General features: G+C 46.8%; 1 protein-coding gene across 4 annotated transcripts in view; it reads left to right on the forward strand.

Annotated features, from left to right (window-relative positions):
- The window catches only part of LOC144791842 (T-kininogen 1-like), a 269,931-nt gene that overhangs the window by 240,513 nt on the left and 5,706 nt on the right, over positions 1-23,712 (forward strand). The window contains exon 19 of one of the 4 annotated variants that reach the window (XM_078666623.1): positions 23,372-23,698. The exons of 2 other annotated variants lie outside the window; for them this stretch is intronic. In XM_078666623.1, the coding sequence (XP_078522749.1) occupies positions 23,372-23,539 (168 nt within the window). In that variant the 3' untranslated portion in view covers positions 23,540-23,698. Of the gene's footprint in view, positions 1-17,671; positions 18,011-23,371; positions 23,699-23,712 lie in introns of those variants that run through there. One more of the 4 variants, XM_078666622.1, reaches the window with a different exon arrangement.

The raw sequence follows: 23,712 nt of genomic DNA on the forward strand, positions 1-23,712 counted from the left end.
ATGCCTTGCTATGTTTTGGTTTGTTCTCATGTTTTTACTTTCAATAAAAAGTTTCAAAAAAAAATAAAATATATATAACATTTTAACAATTCCAACATAGCATCATGGTCCTGTAGAACAACAGAAAACAAAAAAGGATAAGAGTGGAAGGTGAGACTCCTATAAGGGGATGTTAGATATTGAAATGGAACTAAGGAAATACAAGTCACTACAGAATTAGTTTAACATGCTGGTGATTCTGTGGGGAGGCGGGGACACCTCAATGTGTAAGAACTGGGACGAGTAGCATAGATGATGGGTAATAATGGCTGATATTTGTCTCCTGCTCCAAGATTACATTCTACTCCCAGTGGGGGGGGGGATGCTCAAATAGCCTTAAAGCAATACTGTCTCTGGATATACCAGTTGTTAAAGGCTGTCTCCCTCATTAAACACCCTTGCATGTGGCTGGGACCTATAACTCAGGTTCAGGGACTTTAACAACCAGTATGGCCCTCTGCAGTTGGCTATAAAGCTTTAGAAAACGCATGAGTTGCTGTACTGGGCTGGTAGCTGGCAGCGCCTCTTATCATCTCTCTTAGCTATTCTTTATAATTCCAAGAGCAAATAGGAATCCTTGGTATATTTATGAAAGAATCACACCATAATATGCAGCACAATGCAGAAATAAAACTGTATATGGGCTTTGTCAGGACTGGAATTATCCCTAATTTTCATTTTGTGCTGTTCTCGGTGTGTGCTGTAGGTGCCTGTAAACCCTTCACAGTAATAGTGCCTATTTTGTCAATATATCCTAATCCAGGAGTCAGTGCCAGCTAAACCCAAAAACACAAGTTAGGAATGTTGCATCTATGCTGGTGGGTTTCTCTCCCATTAAAACCTATGATCAGGGCTGTAGCTATTAATAATGCAGGAAGTACTGTGGCAGCTGACCCACTGCACCACCACATAGGTATTTTTTACTACCAGTCTGGGGTAATAGTGGCCATTTTGTTTCACTTGCATTGGGACCCAGAGCACCTTTGTTACTGCAATGATAACAATGGATTTCCTCCTGAAATCTAAATGAATTCTGATGACCAAGGTTATGGGAGACACCTGCTGTACAGGGCCACCACAGCTATACAGGGATCTTTTGAACTTTAGACAAATACATAAACTCTAAGCCTGTGACTCAAAAGTAGTTAGTAAGAGCTTAACAATATAAAATACGCATATCACCTTCTGCAAGGGAAAGACTGTCTGACCCTGATTATTTATAACCCAGGTGGTGCCAAATGAGCACATAATTGTAAATACTTACATTGCACCTCCTTAAAAGAAGGTTTTTCCTCACCCGGTTTTACTGGGTGTGGGAGGGGAAACATTGTTTACCACACACTCTTTCTTTCAAACATGCATTAACCACGCATGCCTTTACCTTGCAGATGACTTTACCATGCATGCCTTTCTCATGCTTTGTAAGTTCTAGAGTAAGTAAGGGTAATGTTTAGAGTTTAGGGATGAGTAGTGGTAAAGGGAGGCAAGGGTAATATTACAGTTCGGGGTGGGCAGTAGTAAAGGGAGGTGAGGATTTTGTTTAGGGTTTAAGTGTGGGTAGTAGTCAAGGTAGGTAAGGATAATTGTAGGTTTCAGGGTTGGGCAGTAGTAAATGAAGTAAGGGTAATTTTAGAGTTAAGGGATAGGTAGTAGTTAAGGGGGATAGGGTAATTTTAGGGTTCCGGGATGGTATATCTAAAGGAAAGGGTTATTTTATAGTTTAGTGTGGGTAGTGGTGAAGGGAGGTTACGAGTAAATTAAAAACAACAGGTCTCCTGAAAAAAGGAAAACATTTAATTACATATTAAATTAAAAGTATATACATACATATATAACTTCAAGTTGCATTTGCCTCTGGGTAGCTAAAGTAGGGCTGCTTTTCTACAGACAGAGTGCTTTTTGGTGTGCTGATAACTTTGACGCCGTTTGATGAATCTTTCTGAGACATAAAAATAAAACTGTTTGGGAGCGTGGCTGGGCAAGATGGCTGAACGGACGTAATCAGTTTCGGCTCCCGGGCCGCGCTGCTGTTCCGGATACAATTCAGCATTATATCGTCATCCTACCTGGACTGAAGGTGACAACATGTGAGCCCAGGAGTTGGAGCAGGCGGGGAATCTGTGCTCGTCCTTGGTGAGCGCCCCTGGAAGCCCGGAGGAGATCCTGCTGGGGAGGCTGCAGAGCGAGCTAAGATGGCGGCTGCTGCCCTCTCGGATGCATCGGTCCATTAGCCGAGAGGAGACCTCGGCGCGGAGACACCACCACTTCCATGATGATCGGCAAGATGTGAGGTGTTGAGCGACTGCCCCATCCCCTGGGAGGCTGTGGAGGCGAGACGGATCGGGCGAGTGGGGATCCCCCCAGAAAGGTACATGCAGGGGAGGGAACAGCAGCCCTTGAAGGGGCCCCATTTGCCGAAAAGCATGCATCATGTTGTCTTTAGAGACTTCACCACGTGCTATGCCTGACTCTAACATGGTGACCAGTACCGACTCAGGCACCATTTAGCTCTGCCTCTCCCACTGTCCAACCTAGCCATACAGCGCCCACACCAGAGACACTGCCATGTAGGTAGCCTACACCTGATCTCCAGGAGCTCCCATTGGAAATGTGTTGACTGGGCACAGCGGAGACGGCTAGGAGGGTAATGGAGGCCAGGGGGGACGCTGCCCTGCCTAACTAACGCCTTGCCTGGCACCCTCATCCCACAGTGTGGACTTATCATCTGCCTGACATGAGTACCCGCAATGCAGAGTCCTAGCTAACCCCACCAGCAATGATTCTGGACATACCTTTCAGGTTTGGAAGCTCATAGCACCCGCAGTCTTTTGAGGACCGAGGCGCGCGAAGGAGGCCACAACGCGTGCCTCACCATGCAGCTTTTGCCAATCTATTTAACAGTCGTCATCCCACAAGGTCCAGTTTGGCAGCGACCCTGGCCCCTCGCGGCTCTGAGCCCCTCTTAGATACACCAGGGTCAGGGCCTGTAGCTCCAGACCTGCATGTTAAGACAGTGTGGTCAGCCTCTATGCCGCCAAAGAAGACGGTGACCAGAGCGACAACCAAAGTTTCGAACTTTTCTCCACCAGCTGATAAGCATCGCTCTCCAGGCACTCCCCATGGAACTTGACAAAGACTTTCTCCCTAAAATAAAATCCATGGTTCTGCGGTTCATTTGACAAGGGGGCGAGCAAGTTTCTCCTTCTCCATACTGGGTAAATCACAGAAGGAGGGGGGACGGGACTCCCGGACTTTTGGCTTTATTATAAAGCCGCCCAGCTGGGAGTGGTGACCGAATGGGCGAAGAGGGAATCGGAGAAGCACTGGCTCAAAATGGATAGATTCATTGTGGGTAGAATGATTTGAGGACCTCATTTTGAGGCCCAAGAAAGAGAGACCCAAGAATGTATTTTTTAGCACACCTACTCGAACAACCCTAAAGGTGTGGGACACTCTTGCGGGCAATGATCAATGGACCACATTTCCATCACCATTTACACCAATTCATTTTAACCCAGCCTTTCCTCCGGCTCTACAGGAGGGTCCCTTTGACCAGCGGAGGGTGGGGGGCTGCAGAGCATTGACGCACCTATTCAATAATTATCCATAACCGACGACGCTACCCACAGCCTCAGACGCTGGATCGAGGACTGCGCCAACACCCTCGGCCTGCTGAAGAAACCCGCCACAGAGACACCAGCAAGAGGACCAGCTGGTTCACCCCAGAACTCCTAGCCTCCGAGCAAGCCTGCTGGAAACTAGAGAAGGAATGGCACAGTGAACAAACTCCGGACAGCCACGCAGCACACAAGGATGCCATCCGCGCCCACCACTACCTCATCAGTGCGGCCAAGAGGACCTCCTTCAGAGACCGCCTCGACAACAACGCACACAATAGCAAGGAGCTCTTCAACATCATGAAGGAACTCTCCAACTCCAGCTCCAACACTAACGACATCCCGCGGTCGCAAGCCCTGTGCGAGTCCCTTGCCACCTTCTTCCACCGCAAGATAGCAGACATCCACAACACCTTCAACACCCAGACAGCCCCAACAGACAGCAACACAACAGACCCTCCGTACACCATCAACGACCACCCCCTGCTAGCCTGGGCCAACATGAGAATTGATGAAACCATCAAGACCATGCGCTCAATCCACTCCGGCTCTTCGTCGGACCCATTCCCGCAGCACGTCTTCAACAGAGCAAGCAGCACCATTGCACCCCACCTGCGCAACGTCATCAATCTCTCCCTCGAGACCGCGACCTTCCCAGAGATCTGGAAACATGCAGAGATCAACGCCCTACTGAAAAAACCTAAGGCAGACCCAAGAGACCTCAAGAACTTCCGGCCCATCTCTAGGCTCCCCTTTCTGGCCAAGGTCATTGAGAAAACCATCAACAGACAGCTAACCTCATACCTCAAAGAAAACCGAATCCTGGACCCTTCCCAGTCAGAGTTTCACAGCAACCACAGCACTGACACTGCCCTCATCGCCGCCACCGATGACATCAGGACCCTGCTGGACAGCGGCGAAACCGCAGCACTCATCCTCCTAGACCTCTCTGCCGCCTTCAACACTGTCTGCCACCGCACCCTACGCATACGCCTCCACGCCGCAGGGATCCGAGACAAGGCTCTGGATTGGACCACCTCCTTCCTCTCCGGCAGAACCCAAAGCGTCCGCCTCCCCCATTCCGTTCCAAAGCCTCCGAGATCATCTGCGGCGTACCCAAGGGATCCTTCCTCAGCACGACGCTGTTCAACATTTACATGACCCCGCTCGCACACGTAGCCCGACAGCGCGACCTCAACATAATCTCCTACGCCAACGACACTCAGCTGATCCTCTCCCTCACCAAGGACCCCATCACAGCCAAAGCCAACCTCCATGAAGGAATGAAGGCCGTCGCTGACTGGATGAAGACCAGCCGCCTGAAGCTGAACTCGGACAAGACAGAGGTCTCCATCCTGGCTCCAATCCTTCAGCCTGGGACGACTCCTGGTGGCAGACGGCACTGGGGGCAGCCCCGACAGCCACCGTCCACGCATGCAACCTGGGAATCATCCTCGACTCAATGCTCTCAATGACCAAGCAAGTCAACGCCATCTCCTCCTCCAGCTTCAACACCCTCCGCATGCTCCGCAAGATCTACTGATGGATGCCGACAGATACAAGAACGACAGTCAGCCAGGCCCTCGTCAGCAGCGGACTCGACTACAGAAACGCCCTCTACGCGGAAGCCCAGACCAAGCTCATCAAACGACTACAACGCATCCAAAACACCACGGCACGACTGATCCTCGACATACCACACCACGGCCACATCACCCCCCACCTGAGAAACCTACACTGACTCCCCGTCACCCATGCACACAAGGCACTCCACAAGACTGGCCCATTCTACCTCAACAGACGGCTCTCCTTCTACATCCCCAACCGCCAGCTACGCTCCGCCGACCCCTTACTCGCCACCGCCCGCGCATCCGAAGAACAACCACCGGTGGGAGATCCTTCTCCCACCACGCCACCAAGACATGGAACACCGTCCCACTAAGCCTATGACAGACCCAAGACCTGCTGACCTTCAGGACTATACTGAAGACCTGGCTGTTTGATCAGTAGCGGCCCTCCCAGCGCATTGAGACCCTCGCGGGTGTGTAGTGCGCTTTACAAATGATGGATTGATTTTAATTACAACATTCTCACCTTTGACAGCAGCAAGAGGGATTACGGGGTGGCATCTACTGAATACTTTCATTATCTTCAATTGAAAAATTGGGCTCTTACACCTCACGTTTCTGAGGCGGCCACTCACCCCCTCATGAAATTCGTACAAACTGTAGATTCCATTAAAGGAGTGATCTCCTACATGTATGACTATCTTCTTACCTCTATGCAAACTCCGCGACCCCACTATATGACCATGTGGGAGGGAATATTGCAGCACGATATCCAAGATAGGGAACGGCGGGGGTTATGGTCGGACATCACAAAATGTTATCATTCTATGGAACTACGGGAGGCCCATCTCAAAACCATGATGGACGGGTACCTGTACCCTATCAAGATCAGGAAAATATTCCCCAACTCGTTAGATATGTGTTGGGGGTCTGTGAGCTACTGCGTGACTTCCAGCATATTTGGTGGGATTGTCCTGTGATACAACTCTTCTGGGAGGAAATTCTAGCACAAATTAAGGAAATGTTGGGATATCCTATTCCAACCGCTATGGCAGGGACTCTCCTGGGCCTTCGTGACCCCTCACTCAAACACCAAACCAAAGCAGATAAGGCCATTATGTGGACCTGCATTGGGGCTGCAAAGGTAGCGGCGGCATGGAAGAATAAGGAGCCCCCAGCCATTTCCCTATGGCACTCCAGGCTGTGGAAGTTACTGTGCCTTGAAAGGATGCCTGATATATTCAGTGATGATTATAACAATTTTGAATATCGTTGGGGCCCACTGGTTGCTTTCCTTACAAGTTGATTGTCGCTAGCAATCGGCCCGGCATCAGTCAGAGATATGCATCTCTTTCAGTTTTAACCTATTTGGGGATATCGAGCCTTTAATCCACGCTGTAGTTAGTTAACCACCACCAGTACGGGGAGGGGTGGGAGAGGGGGGGATTTCTTTTGTATGTTCTTAAAATACTGGGGGTTCTAGGTTAGGGACTCTCTCCACCAGAAGGATACCTTCCCTGTTGGAAGGTTCTGAGTTAACACCGTCACAAAAGAAAGACGGAAGTGTGGTATGTTTTACGTTGGTATAGGCCTCCTCCCCGCCATTACAGATAAGGAAACTGTGATGATATCTTTAGGTCTCTGTGGAATACCGGCCGGGGATATACAACCAGTGGAGTACTTAAAATGTTTGGCTTTCTTCGCAAGCCATTCTGTCTCCCGTTATTGTGACATACCCTGTGTCAGTTTGTATTGTGGTGTTTGATAAAATGCTAATAAACAAATTTTTGCCAAAATGCAAAATACTCATTCATTTTTTGTAGGCTTTTTAAGAAGCACTACTGCAAAAACTCCTGAATGGAATTGCATTCAGTTTGGCAGGAAGCTCCCTCCCTCAACAGAGACGCAGTGGGCCTTTTGTTGCGGTCACCTAGAATCTCTTTCCCCAAACTATAAGCCGTGCCTAATGCACTTTAAATTTCTCATCAGCATTATCTCACCCCGCTACAGCTCTTTAAAATGGGACATGTCCCCAACCCTTATTGCCTCTGCTTCGATTCAGCTGAAGCCTCCTATATCCATTTTGCATGGCGATGCCGGAGAGTGGCGTCATTCTGGGAGGAAGCATACAAGATAATGTACACAATCACTGGACACTTACCCTTCTACACTCCCTTGGTAGGGCTGTTGAGGTACATCTCCAAAAACAAACCTGCCTCCTATTGCCGACTCACTACCGCTTTATTACTTTTAGCCAAAAATAGAGGGGCCATGTCTTGTGGTCGAAAGCCCGCCCCTACCTCGTGGGCATGGCTGAGCGCTGTAACTTTTTGTGAGGACCATCTATGCATCTACTGAGAGCTAATGCCATTACGCTCCAATCCCATGGATATATCTGAGCTCTTCTTATCCTTTCTTTGCCAATGGGACTCAAATTCACCAATAGGGGGTGAAATTGAACAGGGGAACAATCTTATCAGGAAGCCACTCAACTATCTAGGGTGTGAGCAGAGTAGCAGTAGTAGTAGCAGCAGCGGCCGTGCTGAAGAGCAGAAACGCGCCGCACCGGGTGCCACAGCGCCTCAGTGCTGCAGCGAAAGTCAAGGCGGCGGCGGTGAAGCGGTAGCCGTAGTGGTAGCGGCAGCGGCAGAGGGAGTCCAGGTGAGCCCCGAACCGCAATCCACACCGGGTGCCACAGTGCCTCAGTGAAACCGCACAGGAGGTGCTCTTCCACCTCTACCAACTATCTGTCCCATAGCACCAAGTGTAACATTGTGTAGCAGGCTTGTTCAGGTGTTAGTGAGACTGTCGGTGTGTCATGCATCATACGCCATTTGAACACCACGACTGATAATAAGTCAAAATATGTGGTGCTCATGTGTCACGAAGTGTAAAGAAAGCTTCTCACCATTGATTTTCTCAATAATTGGGACGAGGACGTGAGTGGGGCCTCCACCCTGAGCCCATTTTGGGCCCTAGGGACCCCATCCCCTGCGGCCCAACTATAAAAAAAGAGGCGGGGACATGCAGCCCTGCCGCTTTGAGACAGCAGTGGCCCAGGAAACCCCATTACCTGGGGCCAAAAACTTCATTTCGAGGGCAGTGGGTTACACAGCCCCCCTCTCCAATCCCAAATGGGCTGGAGGAAGACATCCACCGGTGCCTAACAATAAGTAGAGGAGAGGGGGACAAGTAGCCCCCTTCCTGAACCCTTTCAATTCCCCGGGACCACACCCCATGTGGCCGTCTCTTTCACTGCATCCCAGGCAGCCCAACCATAGGACAAGCAGGACAGCGTGCAGGGAAAGATGTGAGCTTCCACCCAGCAGAAGCTTAGAAAATGCTCTTCCTGAGTGTGAGCACATTTCTGTTTCAAAACTCTGATTGTTACCGCCCGGTGAGAGCAAGCTGAAGTTGCTGCTCCTGCCAGGAGCGACCAATATGGGTTCCCATGTGGGAAGCGGTTTGGGCGGCAAAGGCCCAGGTGCGGCCCAATCAGCTCCCAATGTTGTTTTATGTGTGCCAGAGGTGGTCACCGGGCCGAAGACGCCTGAAATGGCAGAAACCGGTCCCCGGAAGCTTGTTTCCTTCCCAGTGTAAGAATTGGCTTGTGTAGTCTGGTCTGCCCTGTTCCCATGATGCACTGGGCCAGGGACAGACTAATTTGCATACAGCCAGGTTCTGAAACTGGGATGGTGCAATGAGCTAAAAAACGGTGTTGGATCTAGCCCTGATCTCTTGACTGGGTGAGAGTACTCTGCTTAATTCAGAGACTCTGTCCATCACCACCCCTTGTTGTAAATTATTTTGTCCACCCTAAGCGTGGAAGGGTATACTCAGATGTGAGTCCCTTGCTTATTGCACCATCAGGATTCAAGCAAGCCGGGCCGAAGACGCCTGAAATGGCAGAAACCGGTCCCCGGAAGCTTGTTTCCTTCCCAGTGTAAGAATTGGCTTGTGTAGTCTGGTCTGCCCTGTTCCCATGATGCACTGGGCCAGGGACAGACTAATTTGCATACAGCCAGGTTCTGAAACTGGGATGGTGCAATGAGCTAAAAAACGGTGTTGGATCTAGCCCTGATCTCTTGACTGGGTGAGAGTACTCTGCTTAATTCAGAGACTCTGTCCATCACCACCCCTTGTTGTAAATTATTTTGTCCACCCTAAGCGTGGAAGGGTATACTCAGATGTGAGTCCCTTGCTCATTGCACCATCAGGATTCAAGCAAGCCGGGCCGAAGACGCCTGAAATGGCAGAAACCAGTCCCCGGAAGCTTGTTTCCTTCCCAGTGTAAGAATTGGCTTGTGTAGTCTGGTCTGCCCTGTTCCCATGATGCACTGGGCCAGGGACAGACTAATTTGCATACAGCCAGGTTCTGAAACTGGGATGGTGCAATGAGCTAAAAAACGGTGTTGGATCTAGCCCTGATCTCTTGACTGGGTGAGAGTACTCTGCTTAATTCAGAGACTCTGTCCATCACCACCCCTTGTTGTAAATTAGAGGTGGTCACTGAGGCACTCACTTATAATGATTTTGGCCCTTGAGGGGTGGGGTCACTGTGTCCTCTTGAGGCTCAGGGAAGGGTGCAGGAGCCCCCACCCCTATAATTAGACTATGCCCCCAGGGGATAGGGTCCATGGGCCCATTTGAGCTGTGTAGGGTGCAATGTGCCCCCTCCCCTAATATAAATGTTTTTGGGCCCCAGAGAATGGGGTCCCTGGAGCCTCTTAATGCTTTAGGAGGCGGGACACATGCTTCCTCTCTTAAAATGCAACTTTGACCCCAGGGTATGAGGTTCCAGGACCTCACAGAGGGAGGCCATACGCCCCTCGGCTACAATAAGTGGTTTTGACCCCGGGGATAGGGCCCCTGGGGCCTCTTAAGGCTCGGGAGGAGGGTCACATGCCCCCTCCCCTATTATTATTTGAGCTACACAAATGCGAGGGACAAAAAGAAGTCCAATACAGTGCAAGTGGCTATTAGCCACTCGATTAAACAAGCAGTCCATAAAACAGTCTTTATTTTACTTTTGCAAATTCTTTATTCCAAATCAAGTACGATTTTCATATCATCCGAAACAGGCAGCCGACAAGTGTTTCGTCCAAAAGGACTTTTTCAAGGCTAAACACGATAGTAGACTATTATGTCATTTAGAGTTCTTTGTCCATGTAAAACACTTACCACCTGCGTTGAAAGTGTGACACCTGTAGCATAGTGAGTCAACAGTATCCTCTCTCACTACAGCTCCGTACACAATTGGGGGTCTTGATAAACCTGCAAGAGTAAGCAGTCTCGTCGCACGTGGTCCCGAAGTAAATGACCAAAAAAAGAGTGTAGTGGATGAGGCCCCTGGGGCCAATAGTGGCTTTGGGAGTGTTGGACTTGGCCCTTCTGGCAGGTTCACCCCTGAACTTTTTGCCTTTTAATGTTACCTAAGTATAGTGATTTCTGGTCTTTGCGCACTTTGACACTGTGTCCCAGTGTAAAGTGTGTGCGCTCTCTGAGTGTGTGTGTGAGATTGGCCTGCCCTCCCATAGGAATGCATGGGGGATATGTGTGTCCATGGTAGTTCCTGATGTGGTGGGAGTGCAGGGTCGAGTTTGGTATGTGCGAACTCGTGAGATTGAATGCTGCACGATGATGTGTGCAGATTTATAGTGTCTAGTGTGGAAGTGCCACTTCTAGAAGTTGGCCTGTCTGTGCAGCGAATGTGATTTAACTATCTGGCTTGTGATTGGCTGGAGCTGTCCGGTGTGCCTGGCTCCAGGAGTCAGGATGGGTGTGCCCCGGTGGTGAATGGAGAGATCTGCATGTTGATGGCAGGGAGGAGTGCACCTGGGACCTGTATAGGGCTGGGCCTTCTCTCTACAATGCTGACTCCATCCTCTGTGGTGTGTCTGATGTCCCTGACCCATCCTGTGAATAGGGAGAAGGGCTGAGCAAAACAAAGTGCTCAGGAACCAGTTGCATCTGGTTTGCCCCTTGCCTGCACCTTTGACAACAAAGGAAATGTGTGTATAAAAAGAGGCTGTGACCTCATGTAAAATGTTCTTGTTTCCTGACTTGAATCTACCAGGGGCGTGCTGCTGCTGGGGCCCAGGGAAAGGCTTGCCTCCCTGGGCCCTGCCTAGCCCCTGGATGCCCTGGATGCTGGAGGACTTCTCTGGGACCCTTGTTGATTGCTTTTGAGGTTGCCAAGGCTTGTTCAGTAACTGCAAACACAACAATGATGGACAGAATGTGGATCAATGTCACACATTCACCCCAGTCCAAAGATCTGGGCCCAAATCCATCGTTTTTCCACTCCACACCACCCTGGGTTAGACAATGGCGATATGCAAATCAGCGCTGACCCTGTGCCCCATGGGAACAGTCCAGTCCGAACTACAAAAGCCATGTCCTTCCCAGAACGGAATCAAGCATCCGAGGACCGGCCCGGTTTCGAGGTAACACCTCTCATCAGCCCGGCTAGCTTGACTCCAGTGGTGTGGAGTGCCTGGGACTCACGTCTGAGCATCCCCAGTACACTTAGAGCGGTAACTGCAAACACAACAATGATGGACAGAATGTGGATCAATGTCACACATTCACCCCAGTCCAAAGATCAGCTTGTTCAGCCTGCCCAGCAGCATGGGAGCGCTGCATTTATTTTGCTCCTACTACGGGTGCCATCCCGCTTATCTGATTGTTTTTTGCGTGGGTGCCCACCCCGCGACTTGGCACACGTATGTTACAAACCCGAGGGAGCCTACCCCTCATCCTCCCCGAGATAGCCGTCTGCGGCCCGCCCGGTTGTGGGCGGGCCGCCGGACGGAAGGGGAAGTGATGCTGCGTGTTGACGCGGGGCTCCCAGGCAGAGGGGAGAGCACCGTGGTGGCGGCGAGAAGAGAAGAAAGTCCCGGGTCCCAGGAAGGGGCCCGGGTGAAGCAAAGCTGGCGGCCAAGGCCGCCATCGAAGGTGCGGGGCTCCCTGGAGTCAAGGAGAGCCTGCCAGAGACGTGCTGCCACCTGTCTGAAAGAGCCTGCCGGAGGAGAGCAGCCCGGTAAGCAGAAACGGGCTGGGGGCTCCGGGTGTGTGTAGGCGCTAGTACGCTAGACAGTAAGAGGGGTGCATGTAGGGCGGCCCCGGATGGCAGTGGGCCGCCCCAACGTTTTTACCGAGCCTCGGATGGCTCCAACGATTGGGCATTCCTTTTTCTGAAGAGGGCACCCGGGGGGGGGGGGGGGGGGTCCCCAGGCCCCGTGGGCCCGTGCTGCCCATGATGGGCATTTGGTCACTCGAGCCGTTCCTGCGTTGGGGGACATGTTTGTTTGAGGAGCCGAGGTATCTCCCCTGCCCCCATGAGTGTCCCGAGCCAGATGGCTCCCAGGGGCCCATTCCGTCAATGCCTCAGTGTTTGGGGGCATGATTATTTTCAGAGCGCTAGTGCTCTCTACGATGGGCATGTCTTGGTCCAGAGCCTAGAGGGCTCCACCGTTTGCGCAGAGTTCTCCAGAGCCAGAGGGCTCCATGATTGGCGCAGTTGTTCAGAGGGCCCATGTCGAGTTTTGTTTCCCAGCTGCCCAGCAAGTAGTGGGCAGCTGCACCGTTTAGGTTCTTTCCTTCCTAGGGACATGTCTTTGGATTCTGGAGTGAGTCGCACTCCTTCGCCCCTACTTTGGCCTTCCACAGCTGCGCAGCACTTAGTGCCAGCTGCAGCGTTTTGGCCCTGTTCTTGTCCTCAGCTGCCCAGCAAGTAGTGGGCAGCGGCAACGTTTAGGTTTTGGCGCAGTGGCGCAACCTGGACCTTAATGTGATTTATGTACTACTTTTTGGGTGTTAGGAAATGTACCGTGTGTAGTATGTTTTGCGCACCCGGTCTTGATACCTCTAGATTTGATAGGAGGTTGTTTTGCCTGTTTAGGTTGATGTTAGGGAGATTGTACTTCCCTGGGTGATTTCCGCCCCTAGTGTAAGGTTTTACTTAGGTGGTGAGGGTCTAATGTAGTTAGACTGATGGCATACTGTGTATGATGGATTTCATGGCACATACAGTTGCATGTGCAGTGATTATCAGTGTTTACTGACTGTACGTTCTATGTCCTATTTTTACTTGTATGTTTTAGTTCATTTTTACCAAGTTCACTTTGTGATGATCCTGACAGTGGTCCATGTGGCCCTGTCAGGTGTACATAATCCCTTGTAAATATTGCCCGTGCCCGTTGGCACAATGTACATCTTGTGATTATTATTCTGATGTGTTTTTGATAATACAAAGGCTATTTTTATATATAACCTTGTGTGGAGTTCCTTTTGTGGGGGGCCTGGGATGTTGTTGCTGGTGGGTGCATGCGCAAATGCTTTACACATTGCCTCCGGGATAAGCCTGTCTGCTCGTGCCAAGCTACCAAGGGGGTGAGCCGGGGTTATCTTTGGTGTGTAACTCCCTTGCCCTGACCAGAGTGGTGGTTTCTGCCTGGCTTTTGCGCAAGCCTTAGCCAACCAGACATCCGATTTCTATCAGGGAGGGGGACCATCCTTGCCCTTCTCTATAATTAGTGTATGGCCCAGGGCCCATTTCCGTTTGTGGAGGGTTGCAGTGTGCCCCCTGCCCTAATATAAATGTTTTTGGCTGTAGGGGATGGGGAACCTGGGGCATCTACAGGTGCGGGAAAGAGGGACATGTGCTCCCTCCCAAAATAATACATTTTGTGCCAGGAGCTGGTGTCCCCAGAGCCCATGCTGGCTTGGTTGAGAGGCTTCACCCCCTTTTTAAAAAACGAATTCCCTGGAGGATGATGCATCTTGGGCTAAGAGTGGTTTGTGTAGGGGGGCCATGCTCCCCCTGCTCTTCATTGAAATAAATAGCCCAAGGGATAGGGTCCCCGAGTCCTTAGAGGCACAGGGAGGCAGCTGTGCACACCCTTTCCCCTGTTTAAAGACAAAATGGCCAGGGAAGAGGATCCCTGGGGCCAATAGTTGCTTGGGGAAGGGAGCTGCGCAACCCCGTCCCCTTGCAGGAAGCTAGCTGCCTACAAGGGGATTGGACGCGGAGCCTGGCCTGCAGCTGTGCGCTGCAGGCCATTTGCCTTTACATACGGTAATAAAATACTACTTTACATTAAAAAAGCCCTTGACACTAACTGAAAAAACCAAAGGTTAAAGTGATGTTATATATTAAGGTGACATTTTTAGTGACAACATCATGTTTTAAACTAAAAAACAACTGAAATTCACCAGCTATAGATATCTCTAGTAACTATAACTCAGGCCCTTAGGGAATTAAAACTTGTGCCCTCACCATGCACTGCAAGTTTTACTTTATATTACATCAATCATGACTTGTTCTCTATCTTGATTGATAACATCACTGCAACTTGTGAAATGACATAATTGATAAGAAGACTTTGCATGGCGGCGTTAAATGTATGTAGGAAAAAAGCCATGGAATGGCGAATTATGTGTGGTTTAACAGCCTGGAAAATCTGCCCCACAGGGAAATTTACATTCTTTTTCGCTAAACTTACAATGTACTGGGATGATCATACTGCATAGTAACAGTAAATTTGTAAAATTACTCTATAACAGTAAAACGCCCCAATACCTTCCAACTAATAATTAGGGCCTCTATCTCAAAATTGTGCTGAACTTCGCTGAGCTGTTGGGTAGCCCTGCTTGGTCAAAAAAAAAATTCTATTCTGGATTTAGTGTCAGTGAATAATGTTTGCTGTAAGTTGGAAAGCAGATGCCGTCGTAGTAATGTAAGAGACCCAGAGCCTGCACATATCAATAATCGCCATGCTATCCTGCGGCTAGCTTATTCACATCTGTTACCCATAATATTTATTTATAAAGTTTTATAAAGTGCGGACATGACCCACGGGGGTATCAGAGCGCTTTATAGTACATAATTATCACATATTATACATACAATAGGGAATCTCATATAAAACAAATGAGGTAGACATTGCTGTTTGTTTAAAAGCGGTGTCAATGAGGCTTCAGAGAGTTAAAGGTTTAGGATGTTAATTTGTTCATGACAAACATTTTCTCTGCTTTTTTGAAGACGGTAAAAGAAGAGATTCTGCGTACTTCTGGGGGAAGGGTGTTCCAAATCTTCGGTGCGATACCTGAGAAAGCTAGGCACCCAGTTCTCTTTTTGTGGAAGGATTGAGGTTTTAGTAGTAGAGAGTTTGCGCTTCGTGAATGTCTACAACCTCCAGACCGCTCTAGCTTTTGTGCTAAATAGCTGGGCGTGTTGCTATGTAGGGCTTTATGTGTCATGCAGCTGATCTTTAGTTGTATTCTCGACTCGTTTGGTAGCCAGTTTAGGGCCTTCAGGGCCGGGGTGATGGGGTTATTACTTTTTACTCCGAGACCGGCATGGCCGCAGCGTTAAGCGATGCCCTGATCGGTGCTAGTTTGTATTTTGGGAGACCGCAAAGAGTGGTGCTTTCATAGTCCAGTCTTGGTAGTACTAGGGCTTGGACCGCCATTTTTAGATCAGTCTGTGGGAAGAAGGGTTTAAGTTTCCTTAAGATACTCAGCTGAAAGTTGGCTCCCTTGGTGGTATTGTAGATTTGTTCCTGCATATTTAAATGTTTGTCAAGGGTAACTCCCAAGGATTTCGCGGAGTCAATGATGTGAGGGGCGCAATCAAAGGAAGTAAGATGCTTCAGCCATAAGTCTATTTGGGGTGTGTGATTGGGAGGGGAGATGAAAAGGAACTTAGTTTTCTTGGTATTAAGCATGAGGTGGTTGCCATTGAGCCAACTTTCGGTTTTATGAAGAATGGCGTTGAGGGAGATAAAGTCATCTGGTGAGGAGATTTTCAAATATAGATGATATAGAATGTTTGCAGAACTAAGCGCATTAGCAAGGGGTTCCATGAGTAGATGAAAGAGTATTGGTGATAGAGCTGATCCCTGTGGAACTCCTAGTGTGACCATGGAAGGTTGAGAGAATGATTGCTTCAACTTGATTCTTTGGGTACTGTTGCTTAGGAAGGAGGTATACCATTGTAACACTGGACCGCTTAGGCCCATCCTTCGTTCTTTCCCTTGTGGTACACACACAGCTCTTATGAGCAGCACTTGTTTCTGATGTATTCTCTTTTCATTGAAAGGAACACTGGTATGGGCATGACAATTTTGATGGGTTCATACACCAGACTCTGGGTTATGAATTGCATCATTGTGTGTTCCCTTACAGAAGCAAACAGTGGTACACTAACTCTTCACTGCTCTTATTAAGCACACCCTTCTTCAGGCCCTCAGCAAGGTGTGGACAAGGAGTTTTTTTTCCCGAAATTAGTTGACGCTGTTAATCTGTACCTCTGCACTACCTTGCACAGTAAATTATTGGAACTGCTGTTGGAGTACGATTTTAGGGGGAGCCGATGTGTGTGTGTGTGTGTGTATATATATATATATATATATATATATATATATATATATATATATATATATATATATATATATATATATATATATATATATATGTATATATATATATATATATATATGTATGTATTTTAATAGTTAAAACTGTTTTATTTACTTAACATTATTTACTATTAGGGAGTTATTTTATTTACCTCCCTCCATTATTTTCACTGGAAGTGTATTATTTGCCTGCCTCCTTTATTTTCAGTGGGAGTGTGTTGCACTACTTATCAGTGGCCATGTCTGGGACTTCACCTACTCCAAGGATGGGCTTGTGTACATTTACTATTGTTTAGTCACCTGTAGAGTGTGCAGTTACTTTGGAAGTGTGCTGTCTTTCCATTTAGGAGCAAGAATGTTAAATTCTCCAGCAGCTCCCCATTGTCCCTCCCACATTTACTACTAAAAGGTAGGCTTATGAGTGTGGAGATCTCATGCACTGTGGTGGAAATCCCCCAGAAATATTACGAGGCATAGCCGAGGTCTCTGCATGTGGGCTTGTAATAATGTGAGTAGTGCTACTGTAGTACTACTAGCATACTACAAAATACAGCTTGTGAATAGCCCCTTATTGTCTTGTGTTTGGACAGATCAGCCATGAGTCAATGTCTTTGTGTCCCATGCCAGTGTGAGAAGGATGCAGCCACTGAATTTTCAAGCATCAGTTTTTTCATGTCTTGGACAGTCCCTTGCCAGAAAGGATGAGATACAGTCACCTAATAGTTAAAAACCAATTTCCTTGTGTCTTCCCCGCCCTTTCTACAGTGCCACTATGGTACCCCTGACACCACATATTTGGTCCAAAGTATTGAATAGTGGGGACTTCCTCTTGTTGTCAAATACGTTAGAAATGAATGTTGCCTGTCATTTAATTTTGTGAGTTCTTGGACAAATGCTCATGATGTTTTTATCAATTATCATGAAAACAGTTGATCATATTCCAGTTTCTTTGTATGAAGTGTGGTATACAGTATCGGCTTGTCCACAATGCAAGTGTGCTAATGTGTTTTGTATTTTCGTCCAGCCTCTAGTCCTTGGTATAGCTGGTCTCAGCCCTTTTCGAAGTGTTGCTCTTTTCGAGTATGGACATGGATATGCTCCTCGTCATGGACAAGGACATCAGCCAGAACCATTTGTCCCAATGTGCCCTGGGGCACCCTGGAAACCCAAAGCACCAAGCCCACCTTCCTAGTAGCTGACAACACTTAAAGATGGCTGCCGAGATGACACACTATTAATGACCTACCAGCTCTGGGACTTTTGAATGTCAATGCCATTGTATATGTCGGACAATCTGAAGGGGATAAACATCCCAGTTTAAAAATCCCAAACAGATGATATTGATAATAAATACAGAGATTTTCTCAATAATTTGCATAATTGAATAAGTTTAAAAGTAACAAAAATACATTAAATTAGTCACCCCGCACACCTTAAGACTCCAGATCTTAAATGTTTGATGTTGGGCGGGATAAAACATTAGCATGAATTGTGCTTAACAATGACATTCCGTATCTGGCAGAACAATAAAAAAAATTATTTCCACAGTAAGACAGCCAAAGATAAAATTGCCCTTATGTTTCATTACTCCTGGGTGTAGGGTAGGTGGTCACCATGCTCCTGATCTCACCTTTCTAATAAGCCTGGATTTTTTTCCTCCTTATGAAAAGTTGCGTCATGAGTCCCCTGAGAGTTTCTAGACCTGTTTTGTTGCCCCTAGACCTGTTTTGTTGCCCCACAGTGGAATGCTAGACTGTGCTCTGGAAGGGAAGAAGCCAATTGTACCCTTCCCTTAATAGTACAAGGCCTTTTTATCGGCACTGCTCATGGGGAGACTGACCGATGACTCTTGAAAATTGAAATGTGCACGGTCCATCTTATATCGGACTCTTTTTTCTGCCAGTTTTTATTTTATTTATTTTAAACCTTTTATATAGCGTAAACATGACCCTTGAGGGTTTCAGAGCTCTTTAGAAGTATTAAGGAAAGAAGAAACACGTATAGGAAACAAACAACATAGACGAGGACAGTACTATGTACAGGATGCAGTAGCTACAAGATGGGTAAGAGGCCAACTCTAGATCCAAACTGAAAAATCAACCAACAGGATTGCAACAAGCTAGTAATAAACATTGTTGTATACATTGTGTCATATCAGGGCTAGAGGTTAGAGTTCATGGGTTCTAGACCAGACATTTGTTCATCAATGGTACTTTGACTTCTTTTTTGAATGACGCCGTCAAGGGGTTCAGTCTGAGTTCAGGAGTCAGGGAGTTCGAAATTCTCGAGGCAATACCAGAGTATTATCGGTTGTAAGTTGATTTTTGTTTTAGAATTTTTGTGGCTTCAAAAATAGGGTGCTGGTACTTTTGGAGGATCTATACCTACCAGATAACTCCAGTTTTTATGCAAGGTACCTAGGGGTGTTGAATTGAAGGGCTATATGGATCATGCAGGCCTATTTTCACAGTTTGTTGTCTCATATGAGAGCCAGTTAAGAGATTTAAGATCAGGAGTGATGTGGTTGTTTCTTTTAGATCCAATTGTGTTTTGCCTGTTTGGTGTACATACCAGTATACATGTAGGGGTGGAGTACCCTTTCCTTGGGACTCTGAGTTTCGAAGCCCCAAAATTAGATTTGTTACTCAGAACATTTATAGACATTGCTGCTAGCTGTTTCATTTCACACATGTTCTAACCCACCTGGCCCCTGACTTCCTCTGTGCACATTTAAAAGTATATTAGTGTTATGGAAGGATGGATTGAATGCACAAAACTAGTTGCTTCTAAGTAGTTGAGTACAGTTTAGTACCCGAATGGCTATATCACCTGCCACTCAAATAACATAATTTCCGGATATAAGATGGGTTCTAAAACCAGCACTTCAGTTTGCCTTTGACCTCTTGGACAGCATAGTGGAAGGGGTGGACCAGAGCCAGGACACCAGTTTGCCGCCCTCCTTGAGAGACGGAAGTAGTTTCAAGGAACCAGGAATAAGTCTGCTATTAGTGTGAGCTGAGGAGAAGGGGGAGGATTGCCAGAAACACAGAGAACTGGCTGACCTCATTGTCAAGAATCCAAAAGTCCAGCTGTTATGTGCCCGCTACTAGGACCCGCTGCTCCCTTGAACTTGAGCTCAGGCGAAGACTGGCATGGTGAAACCTCTGCCCAGGCACACAAAAAGGAAATGCAATGTACTGGATACTGCTTTCCCGTGCCCCTCTCTGTGTTTTACCTGTGAGCAAGTGTGCTGGGTACCCAACGACCTTGCCACGGATGTGACTACCACACGAGGAGCTCAAGAAGATTTGGGATGACTCTTTGCCTTTACTGTGTGTGGCTAAAGAAGTAAGATAACTGCATCCTGGCACATCAATTCTCATCTGGCTTGAAGACCACAAGCATCTTGCACCGTCCAGCACATCCACCTTGGCCTCCTCCGGGACCATAACTTGTGCACAGGAAGACGGAACAGAATGCTCAGAAACATCATTCCTAAACCTGGTTTGTGCAACCCAACGTATGATTTAGAGCTATTTGAGAAAGTCAGACGTAGTGGTGTTCTCCACCCTCCATACCCTTTATTACACACACAGAGGTTTCAGCTGTTTAAATTGCCTCGATTTCTTCACTCTGTGGAGATTGCATTGCTTGCAAAACAGCGCATTTTAATTTGCTATGCCGTCTATGTAAATAAAAGTCCTGACACTTATTGCAAAGTATGCCAGAAATATATATATGTATATATATTTTTTATTTTTTCAGTGAAAAAACAAAGATTATATTGAAGTGTGTGTGTGTGTGTGTGTGTGTGTGTATATATATATATATTTTTTTTTTCCCCAAAAAATAAGTCCCAGCACTCAGGAATCATGAATGACTCAGGAATCAGTCATTCATGATTCCTGAGTGCTGCGACTTATTTTTTGGGGAAAAAAAAGGTTTTGGATTTGTGGTTGATCCCTCGCATGCATCCGCTGCTGAGCGCTCCAGGTCTTACCGCCATTGCATGAATATATATATATATATATATATATACAAGTGGTGGGGACCAGCTTGGTCCTTACAGCGTGGGTTAACCTTGTCAGAACTAGACAAACACTTTCTTTGTAAGGAGCGGTCGCAGTTGTGTGTTTAGGTACTTTCAAGCAAGTGCATCAAAAAAGCTAAAAGTGCAGTTAGGTTTCCGTTGGTGCACTTTATAACCTATCCTACTATCCAAACGCACATGGAGGTATAATAGTAATTACAGGCTTCATTATGGTCAATGGCTGGTCCTCATAATAATAACTATGTTGTGTGTGTGCGCATGCAGCGTGTAAAATGCTATTCATTATCATTGCCTCCACTCTCTCAACAATGATAATAAATAGCATAATATAATCTGGGCATCTGCATTTATGATTTTTACCGTAGGATTGTTTCATGTACTTTTGTTGAAAAAAATATTTCACGAAATCCAGGATGTAAGTGCTGAGTTTGTGCAATATGGTAAAAAGACCTTTAGAGAGCTCTTATTGGGAGAGCTCTTCGCCTGTGTAAAGCAATTGGTACTCGCAATCTGTGATGCAGTAAAAAGTGTTATACTAGTGTTTATTTTTCTGTATTGGGGTCAAATGGAATTTTCCCTTTACTCTGTTGCAACAAGCATTTGAATGTGCATTTGACGCAATACTAGGCCATGCTACACACACCCACACAAACACACACACACACACACCCACACCCTGCCCACCAATAGATTGTGAAATAACTTGGGGTGTTTATGAATTCAGTTTAATTTCCTTATGTTCCTTATGTTTGAAGTGTCAAATAATGACTAGAGCTGTGGCATGGGGGCAAGGAGGAGGGGAGGCAGGGAAAGGAGGGGTGCTAGAATAGAAAAAATATTTACTTAGAGGCAGACTATCCCCACCCTGGTACATTAGCTCAGTAGCTTGAAAAACAGCTGCAGAGTCATGTGAATCAAATGGATGTATGACATTACAACGCATGCTTTTACATCGCATGCTTTTACAACGCGGTTTTTACAACGCATACCATTACAACGCATAGTGCTTTGGGGCGCTGGATAGTGAATAGTTTAATTTACTATTCCAACTCCAGTCCCCGTGGATAGTAGGGAAGGTGTTGGACAGTAAATTAAACCTATTCCCTATCCTAGAGCGCCCCCCAGCGCAATGCGTTGTAATGGTTTGCGTTGTAAAAGTTGCGTCGTAAAGGCACTGCGTGGTAAAAGTTGCGTTGTAAAGGATGTTTCCCGAATCAAATGCACAACGTTTCCACACAACATCCCTTCCTTATCACACATCTTCTACACCCCCACACCCAGTAAAAACAGAGCACATTCAGTATGTTCCATTGTTAAAGTGGAACACAAACCTGTGTTCTGTAAACTTGAGATGAACCTGCACACTCTATTCCAAGCTGCATCCAAAATAGTGCAAAAAGCATTTCCTGCATTCATGGATAATGAGTCCCCACATTGGTATATACGCTTTTCAGTTTCACAAGTAACCAAAAACCAAAAGGAAATACTTTGATAAGGATCTTTTGTGATACATTAAGGCACCACAAGTCAAATCATCTAAATATTAGGGCTTGAAATGTCTGTGTCGCAGGCATGGAAAGCTACAAAATTACCCTTAAAATGATTGCAATTGTCAGCAAAATTGCCTTTTCCAACTATTCCATTGCTTTGCAATTACATGAATTTTATTTTCATATCCCACAATGCCAATTTACTTGCTTCTAGGCACTTGAGATGGTCAACTCCCAAGTCAAGGGTGTTGTGATTATAATGAATGGCTCATGGCCTAGGCGGGGTGGGGGTATGCCTTAGTGGCACCTACTTCGCTGAGTGCATTTGGCTTTAAGTCAGTTATATGCTTTGCTGAAGGAGCTCAGTAGAGAGAGATGTCAGTGTGAGGAAGGGTTGTTCCATATATAAGAGGATTAAATGACTAATAACTTGCTACCTATTGTCCCTCCCACATTTACTGCAAAAAAGTAGTCTTATGAGTCCATAGATCTCCTGCACCGTGGCGGAAAGCTCCCAGAAAAAAACAAGGCAGATATTATTTTGCAATAACGTGAGTAGTCGTACTAGCATATAACAAAAAACAGCTTGTCAATAGCCCCTTAGTGTTTTGTGTTTAGACAGATCCATGCTAGTAGGGTTGAGATGTACTCAGTCATGAGTCATCGCCATTGTGTGCTCCATGCTGGTGTTAGAAGGATGCAGTCACTGAATTTTCCTACATCTGTTTTTTTCGTGTCTTATTCATGGACAGTCCCTTACCAGAAAGGATGAGATGCAGTCACTTAATAGTTAAGAACCAGTTTCCTAGTGTCTTCGCTGCACTTTCAACAGTGACAGTATGGTAACCCTGGCACCACATATTTGGCCCAAAGTATTGACTCATGTGAAGACTTCCTCTTGTTGCCAAATACCATAGAAATGGACTCATGTGAAGACTTCCTCTTGTTGCCAAATACCATAGAAATGGACTCATATGAAGACTTCCTCTTGTTGCCAAACACCATAGAAATGAACGTTGGCTGTCATTTAATTTTCCAAGTTCTTGGACCAATGCTCATGATGTTTTTATCAATGATCATGAAAACAGTTGATCATATTCCAATTTCTAGGTATGATGTGTGATATAGAGCATCCGCATGTCCAAAATACCAGTGTGCTAATGTGTTTTGTATTTTTGTCTAGCCTGTAGTCTTTGGTATACCTGGTCTCAGTCCTTTTCGAAGTGTTGCTCTTTTCGAGTATGGACATGGACATGCATCTGGTCATGAACAAGGACATCAGCCAGAATCATTTATCCAAATGTGCCCTGGAGCACCCTGGAAACCCAAATCACCAAGCCCACCTTCCTAGTAGCTGACAACACTTAAAGATGGCTGCCGAGATGACACACTATTAATGACCCACCAGCTCTGGGAATTTGGAAGTCCCACAGTTTGAAGGAGATATAACATCCCAGTTTAAAAATGTTAAACAGATGATATTGACAATAAAATTCAGAGATTTTCTCAATATTGTTTGTATTG

This window comes from Lissotriton helveticus, chromosome 11, assembly GCF_964261635.1.
Source record: "Lissotriton helveticus chromosome 11, aLisHel1.1, whole genome shotgun sequence".
Classification (NCBI taxonomy): Eukaryota; Metazoa; Chordata; class Amphibia; order Caudata; family Salamandridae; genus Lissotriton; species Lissotriton helveticus.